This window comes from Curcuma longa, chromosome 21 (genome assembly GCF_044706935.1).
Source record: "Curcuma longa cultivar G26 ecotype Majalengka, Jawa Barat chromosome 21, ITB_CL_G26_1.1, whole genome shotgun sequence".
Taxonomy (NCBI): Eukaryota; Viridiplantae; Streptophyta; class Magnoliopsida; order Zingiberales; family Zingiberaceae; genus Curcuma; species Curcuma longa.
This window is the reverse complement of record NC_133881.1, coordinates 5,558,622-5,567,204: the sequence shown is the minus strand read 5'-3', so window position 1 is coordinate 5,567,204 and position 8,583 is coordinate 5,558,622. Positions and strand designations below refer to the sequence as shown.

At 33.3% G+C, this 8,583-nt stretch overlaps 1 protein-coding gene across 1 annotated transcript; it reads left to right on the top strand.

Moving 5' to 3' along the window:
• Window positions 1–5,236: 5,236 nt before the first annotated feature.
• On the top strand, window positions 5,237–6,781 carry LOC141815408 (transcription termination factor MTERF8, chloroplastic-like). Its single transcript, XM_074703359.1, has one exon. It carries the CDS (start codon window positions 5,237–5,239, stop codon window positions 6,419–6,421), a length of 1,185 nt encoding a protein of 394 aa, XP_074559460.1. The 3' UTR covers window positions 6,422–6,781.
• Window positions 6,782–8,583: the final 1,802 nt, after the last annotated feature.

Below are 8,583 nucleotides of genomic sequence, written 5' to 3'. Positions count from 1 at the left end.
TGCTATTAGGAAAGTTCTTAGGTGGACAACCTTTGCAACCCGATTTTGTTCACCTCCATTAGGGTTTTTTTTGGCAGCCAACCTCTTCTAGTTACTCATAGGAGCCAACTTTAGTATCCTACTGACCTGAGTACCCTAATTGAGTCTCGTATATCTCAACTCGATTTGAATGAGGCCTACTCCTTGAGCTTTCAAGCTCTTCGAACTCTTCCCTCTAAGTACTTTGAGCTCTCCAAGCTCTCTACTCTAAGCTCTTTGAGCTTTTCCCTCTAAGCACTCGAGCTCCCCAAACTATCTACTCAAAGTTTTCCCCTTTGAGTTCATTAAGTTAAGATCTTCTCAAGCAATCACTTGTAGTCCACAATCATCATTTTTGTTGTTCATAACTAATAATAGTGGAGCAGTTGAAATTATACTAATTAGAATTAAAATATATCTGATTAATATCTATTTCTCTCTCTGTTTCTTTCACAAAATGGTCTCTAATCTTCACCGACAATTTGTCTAGCCTATTCACCATAGTTCGTCGTTGGAAAATTGAAAATGATCATATATTTAGAAAGCATTCGACCTAAGCTATCCATTGGTACGACTTTTGTGAAGAAATATCACGACTTGAAATGAGTTGATCAATCTTCTTCTCTCATCGGAGTTACGTGACGTATTTTTTACCATCATCGTGAGTTCTTGTTATTAAAAATCGTTGTTTGAGAAAGTTTAGGTTTGATTTTAGTACCTAGAGTGTAATTTCGGAGGTTGGGGTGTGCAGTGTAGAGACATGCAAGAAAAAATACATACTTCGTGAGAAATAATTTGAAAAAAATCATTGAAGGAATTTGCAATGGTAATATCTTCATTGGATAATGTATGAATTAAAAAAAAACATTGAAAAAAACTACGAGTACACATTAGGGTTCATATTATAATACATTGTTAAGTTTGATATGCTTATATCATTCTATTATTGATGCCTTTTAAATTGTTGAAGAGGAGGGAAAATATCACAAGCAAAAGACTCAAGCAAATAATCTGTTGAAATTGATGAGAAAATATAAATTGATATTTTAGATGCATTTAATGAAGAATATCTTGAGTGTCACGAATGATTTGCAACAAGTTTTGCAAAGAAAAAAAATTAAGATATCATAAATGTCATAATTTTTGTAAGATCAAGCAAACATCAATTGCAAACCACGAGAGATGATAGTTGAGATTTAATACTGAATAAAGTTTCTTTATCTCTTGTTAGATATGAGGTACTCATCCTGCGCATGTATATCTATTCGCCTTTCATGGGAGATCACAATGAAATATTAAAAGAATGACAAATCTTCACTATTATCGCATTGAAACGTTTTATAAAGTGATATATTTACAACCTCAAGAGTTGAATAGTCGCTTTAATATGGTGAATATAAAGTTGTTGTTCTATATGATTTATCTTGATCCATCAAATTCATTATCTGTTTATAATAAGAGAAAATTATTTCAATTTGTTTAATTTTATTCATCCAATTTCTCTTCAATAAGCATCTTGAGCATCAACTTGATAATTTTATTTTTGACATGTGGAGTAGCAATCAATTCTCTTATGTTGCGGAGATTAGTTAGCTTGCTAAAAGGATGGTTCAATTAAAGAAATTAAACATCGATTGTATCCTTTGATATATTTACTTTTGAAGTTGCATTGTTATTACTCATTATAATTGTAACTATAGAAAGAGTGTTTTTAGCAATGAAAATAATTAAAATTTCATTTCGTAATCAATTGATAGATTATATGGTAAATGATTATTTGGTATCATATATTGAGCAAGATGTATTTGATATAGTTAATAATGAAATTATTATTCAATATTTTTAAAGCATAAAATCTCAAAAAAATTTATAGTAAAAACATATGAACTTAATATATGAGTTTTATTATATATTTGTGTTATATTAATTTTTTTTAATTTATTGAATTCATCAAATCTTAACTATGCAAGGCAATTAGAATTAATGGTCACTGGATTGAGATTAATAACATGGCGACTAAGATTAACCGTGAAGGATGAAATCATTGATTAAACAGTTGAATGATCCCTAATTTCTCAGTAGCCATGGTTACCATCTCCATAGGTTCTCAACCTATACCTATAAATACTTAATATGCTAAGGTCTTCACAATAACTCTTTAGGGGCTATTTGGTCTAAGTTATCATGTATAATCTTGGTTATGTGATTATTAGGTAATCACATAACCAAGGTTATAAGGAATAAAATATAACTTATATGTTGTTTGGTTAAATCTTAAATAATATAATAAAAACTTATTTAGTTGGAGACTTTAGTGTATATTTTAATTTAATATTTACTATATTATCTTTGATTTAATTCTAGACACTTTTATAATTAAATAAATTTAATATTTAATTTTTTTAATAAAACAAATTAAAAATAAAAATAAAATTTTAATATATATTCAATCAAATAAGTTAAAAAAATACAACGTGAACCAACGTGGTGATGACTCGGTTACCTTGTTCCAACTGTTATCGAAGACGTCGACACCTTCCTGTACTATGTGGCATTATGTTATTTCCCCTGTATCTTTTCCCTGAGTAATAAAGTGGTTCTGTATTTCATTTTATTTATCTCATAGAATTCTCTTGCAAATTAAATTTTTATACTCATTCTCTTCTAAAAACTAAACCAAAGAAATAATTGTCACTCATATATTATTTATGAAAGACGGAACTGTTAAGATGTAATCAAAAAATTATTTGGCTGTTATTAGGGCCCGACTATGCTTTTGCCTTTCCCTCGAAATACACGTGCATCAGTAGAGATGTAATCACCGCTCTGCCGCCAGCCAGCTCCTCCAGGTGGCCGCCGCCTCCGCCTTGCCGATCCCGCCTCTTCCCTTATCCCCAGGCCTAACCTCGGTCCGCTCTTACTGTCGCCTAAACCTCTCAGTTCCTCCTCTCAATGAAACCCTCCTTTTTCCCGTGACGCTCGCGTTTCCCAGTTTCGCCTCGCCTCTCCTCAATCCCGAACGTGGGAAATTCGTGCGAGCCGCTGCGAGTTTCCCTTCGTCCGATGCAGCGGAGAATAGAAACGAACGGTCAGCTAAGGTTTTGGAATCGCGATTTGGAAATAACGTGATTCGGGAGTCGGCTAAAATGGATTTATATTTGATACATGTATAAGGATATTTTTATCTTAAATGATAAATATTGAAAGGTATTTTTGAGATAAATTTATTATTAACCTTGAAATTATGAAAAATCTATCAAATTCTAGAGTTACAACTCATTTTGTTGACGTAACAGTAATACTGTATTACTTCAGAATTGTTGATAACTTGAATCAAATAAAATTATCATTGATAACCTTAAACAGATAATTAAAATTATTAAAGATAATCCTCAATCAAAAGCCCCTTAGTTTACTCAAGCATCACAGAGATTTTGTCAAAAATTTTCGATGCCTTGATGCTAATTCTCATGTGTGCAGTGTGCAGTGTGCAGGTCAAACCATACTATGCAGGTTCAATTTCACCTCCAATGAACACTCGTTTTATGAGCAGACTTTTGCAACATCAACAAGTCAGATGATGCTATGCAGGTTGGATTATACCGCCTTAGCCTTGCCTTAGCAGTAGATTTCAACAACATCAATTATTAGATATCAAGTATGCCAATGACCTGTCAAGTCGAACCCATTGCCTCTCCTAACATATTCAACACGATAATCAACTATCCACGGGTTGAATTCCAACGATGAAAATTTTAAAATCTTAATTCGAGTCTTATATATTTTCTGATTTATTCGATAGATGAATTAAAAAGACATCGTCTCATTTTTAAAAATTTAAATATCTAAATTATAAAAAAAATAAATTTAAATAATCATTACATAGCCCTACAAATCTAGAGGGCTACTTGGAAAGGCAATAGATGGAACAGGGGACAATTATGAAAGTTGTGACCCAAGCATGATGTTAGCTCAAGCTTATGAGTGCCCCCAAGTACAACCTTTTGGCACAAAGCAAGTTATGAAATTTGGAATAACATAAGTTTGAGCTAAACTAGACTAGTAGATACCGATTATTAGTTGGAAGAGTGGCAGGACTTGGAAAGCAATTGGAAGAGATTGAAAGTGTGTAGTCTCACATAACTTTATTTCATTATAGACGAAAAGTATCACACAATTATTTCGTTAAGTAATTTAATAGTGTTAGTAATTAGGGTGTAAAATAATGTTCTGTCAAACTATGATATATGGACACTTCAATGATGTCGAGCCTATAGGTACTTTTGAAAAAATATATAAAATTTGAGTGCTGAAATGAAATTTTATAAAGAATCAAAAGGGCACCTTCAAATTATGCAAATCATCAAAATGCTATTTAAAAATAATAATAATTAAAAGGGCACTCTATTATATTGTTTACCTCGAAAATATTTTTATTTTCAGTTCTATTAGAGCAACTACGATTAGTTGCTACAACGTGTAACAATTACGACTAACTATAATGACGTATAACAACTACATAATAGCTATTATAATATTGTAATAATTCTTATTTTCAATGTTATTGTAACAATTACAATATGGTAATAATTAATATAATATTATTGTAAACTAGCTAAGTAATTGATTCAATTATTTAAAATAATTTTGATCAATTTAAAATAATATAGATGAAGTTTAATTAATTTTGATAAATTTAATATAGTTTATTTTGATATAATAAAATTTTTACGATTCAATAATTTAGAATTTAAAGTTCAACTATAGCTATATAACAACTACATAATTATTTAAAAGTAATTTTGATAATTTAAAATAATTTTGATAAAATTTAAATAATTTTGATTAAATTAATAAGTATTTTAATATAATAATATTTTTTATATTATAATTTTGATTAAAATAAAATAGTTCAATTTTTATGAGTAGATGTTATAACAACACGAGAACACAAAAATTTTTAGTACAAAACATGTGATGGGCACCTTTTTTTTTAATTTTTTTGGTTTAAAAAAAGATTTCTTTTGCCTAATTTGGGATGCTTTTAGATTGTTGCTCAACTTTTCTTTGCCTTCTGAATTTCACTATAGGGTAAAATGTAAATTATCAAATTCTGAGGACAAATGATAAAATTTGAAAGAAAAAAAAAAGTCCCGGAACAATATAAACACGCTAGGGTTTAGGGGAAGTGCAAATCGAAAGTTCTGAAGGAGAGACGATGAAGAGGCTACATAACTTCTCCTTCTTCTGCAAAAACGTGTCTTCCACTCGTTCTCCTCGCCCCCACGATGCTGCCCTCCTCTTCGCCGTCTTACCTTACTCGGCCTCCGCCACCGCCGCCGGCGCCGCATCCACCACTGGGAAGCGCATGTTCATGGCCCAGTACCTCGTCGACTCATGTGGCTTCGACCAGGAGAAGGTCACCGAGGTTTCGAAGCTTCTCAACGGCATCGAATCCCGGCAGCAGCCCGACTCCGTCCTTGCTTTCCTCAAAAGATACGGCTTCGATGACGCATCAGTAAAAAAGCTCCTACATTACTTCCCCAAATGTCTTCTTTTGGACGTAGAGAAGACACTTGCCCCAAAGTTCCGAGCTTTCGAAGATCTGGGTCTCTCCCCATCCGACATCGTCCACCTCGTCCGGTCGAATCCCTTCACCGTCAAAATGAAACACGAAAGCACTGTGCCTAAGATCGAATTTTGGCAAGACCTTCTCGGATCCAAGGATGCGCTGGTGAAGTTGGTGAAGAGAAGCCCAGTGATTTTCACGTATAGCATCGAGAAGAAGATCCAGCCCAACCTTGAGTTGCTTCGGGAATGTGGCTTGGAAGGTCCAAAACTTGCCTTTATGTTGCGGAACTGCCCACTGATCGTGGCACAGAATGCTGATTTTTTGAAGTCATTGATCAGTCGCGCGGAGGACTTGGGAGTGCCACGGACAGCGGGGATGTTTCCTTGCGCTCTGTTTGCACTCTGCAAGGTCAGTCCAGAGAAGTTCAAGATGCAAATGGAATTGTTCCGGAGCTTTGGGTGGTCAGAGGACGATTTTGTTGTGGCATTCCAGAAATGTCCTACCTTCCCGCAAAAGTCTTCGATGAGTTTGCAGAGAAAAATGGAGTTCTTGATAAATGAGGCTGGATATGCTTCTTCTTACATCGCTACACGTCCAGTACTATTGACACTGAGCTTGGAGAGAAGGTTGATTCCAAGACATCGGATCTTGGCAACCTTGAAGTCTAGGGGGCACTGTGAAAGGGATTACAAAATCACAACATACATGATGGATTCCGAGGCCCAATTCGTAGAGAAGTACATTATCCGCTACAAGGACAAGTATCCAGATCTGAGTGAACTCCATGCAAGCTTAAACCACTCTAGTGCTTCTGAATCTGGACTTCAATGAGGCAAGTCATTTTTTCCCCTGCGAGTTGTATTTCATTGTGGCATTTTTCACTGAATGACTTCTCCTTTGTCAAACTCTAAGCTAATATTTATGCCAACAAGCATGAAGATAAGAAGAATTCACAGAATCATGGTCTTGTTTTTGCATGTCGATATGCACGAAGATAAGAACAATTCACAGCATTATGATTTTGATTTTGTTTGTCAATCGAGTTAAAAGCTCACAGATTCGTCCCTTGCTATGTTGGACAATTGTTATTCTTGTATTCATGCGAGACTCTACTGCAAGAGATCGCTGCCACATGGATGCAATGTTTTGAACACTTCTTGAATCTTGTCGATTGAAATGGTATTACATGTTTGATATTGCATAGCGTAATCTTCCAAAACATTACACCACTAGTGAGTTTGTGACATGAAAGGCCACTTTGAACCCATGGGAACTATGCAAACTTTGGATGGCTGAGAACCAAATAGGAATGGACCAGTGTAAGAAAGAACAAGCGAGGTTAGAAAAGCTTTTTGTTGATCAAGTGCCAATAATGCAAGATATGCCTCCAAAGAATTGGAAATGAGCAAATGAATCTCTTAGCAGTAAAAGAATTAAAATGGTAAATAGATGCAATCTTACCTGTGGATAATAGTGAAGAACTACTTTTGTGCTTTCCTAAATCTACCTGCTTCTATACAGATCACAAGCAAGGTGAACTTCTTGTTCTCTGTTACACTCTTTTCATGATCTCTGTTAGTTATAGATCATCATCTAGCCAGGTCATTTGTTAGTAAAACTTTATACTTTGAAACATTAAAAATAGTAGAAAAGTGGAAGCCACATTGGTAGTGCATTGTATATGTGGAGTAGGCTCAACTTGTTGATCTTCATTCTCAGTTTTGCTTGTACTCAAAGTGAAGCCAATCAATTTCCAACAAACAAAAAAAATTAAGGATAATTGGTTAGATTGACTGTTTTTATTCATTTTTGAAAAATAGGATTCAAATTTGATAAGTTAAAATTAAGGGTTGACTGTATTAGATACTTCGTTGACCCAAATACAATCAATAATGATAACATTCAGAAGACACTATATGGTCCACGTGTGTCAATAGGCAATATGGATTAACTGGGATTTAAATTACTTTTAGAAATGTTAATGATGTTTTATCTTACCTAGCTGACTTTTTTAGAAGGGTTTACTAATTTTAACTCATTTAAATTTCTAATATTATATTATTTTATAAAATAGTTTATTGGCATAAAGTACAATAAATCATACAGTTACTTTGGATTTATAAGGTCGATTTTTTTTCTTAATTGTTTATATATCTAGCAAACTTTTAAGTTCCCATATAATGGGGGAAAAACGATATGTTTTCAAAGGTTAAATTGCAAAATAAGTTAAATTCTGAGAAAGTATGGTAAGGATGGAAGAGTCCGAAGTTGAGCTAGAAGTTTTATAGACAATTAATTATTAGATTTGGAGCAATAAATGTGAATGTGAAAGATAAAATGATAGTAATAATAAAAGAAGATGAACAATTTTAAGGGAATGATTTTTCTTCACAAACTATAATATCACATCTCGCACGAGCTAGACTTATCGAAATGTTAGTTTCGTTTGCTATGCGTGAATTGTAACAATGTTAGAACAAAATATTAGACAAAAGTTAATTAACTTAACTACATGTACACTTTTGAAATAACTCTACTAATATTATGTATATATCTCAATAATTAATCTAAAAAAAAGATAGATCTGCTACTTTAACGGTCCTCATAGAGTTGGGCTCATGGATATGGAGGGAGGTTTATATAGGTACACAAGTATTAGGTGCATGGCGGAATCGACCCCAAGTCATCACCTTCTAAAATCGACCCCTGACCATTCTACCAACAATATCATACGCCCATCGTCTGTTCAACAATTAACCTAAAGGTCAAAGGAAAAAAGCGAGTGAATGTAAAGTGTAATGTAGAGATAAGAGTCATGCATGAATATAATCAATGAGAGCAATAACATAATTTACAAATTAAGTTCCTATGTCATATGTCTTTTATTCTCTTTTTAATCAGTTCTCCTTAATTTCTCATTTTTCAATATTACATATGTTATAATCTTACTTTATCGAACAACTCAACATAATTTTATTAAGTGGGTGAACAAC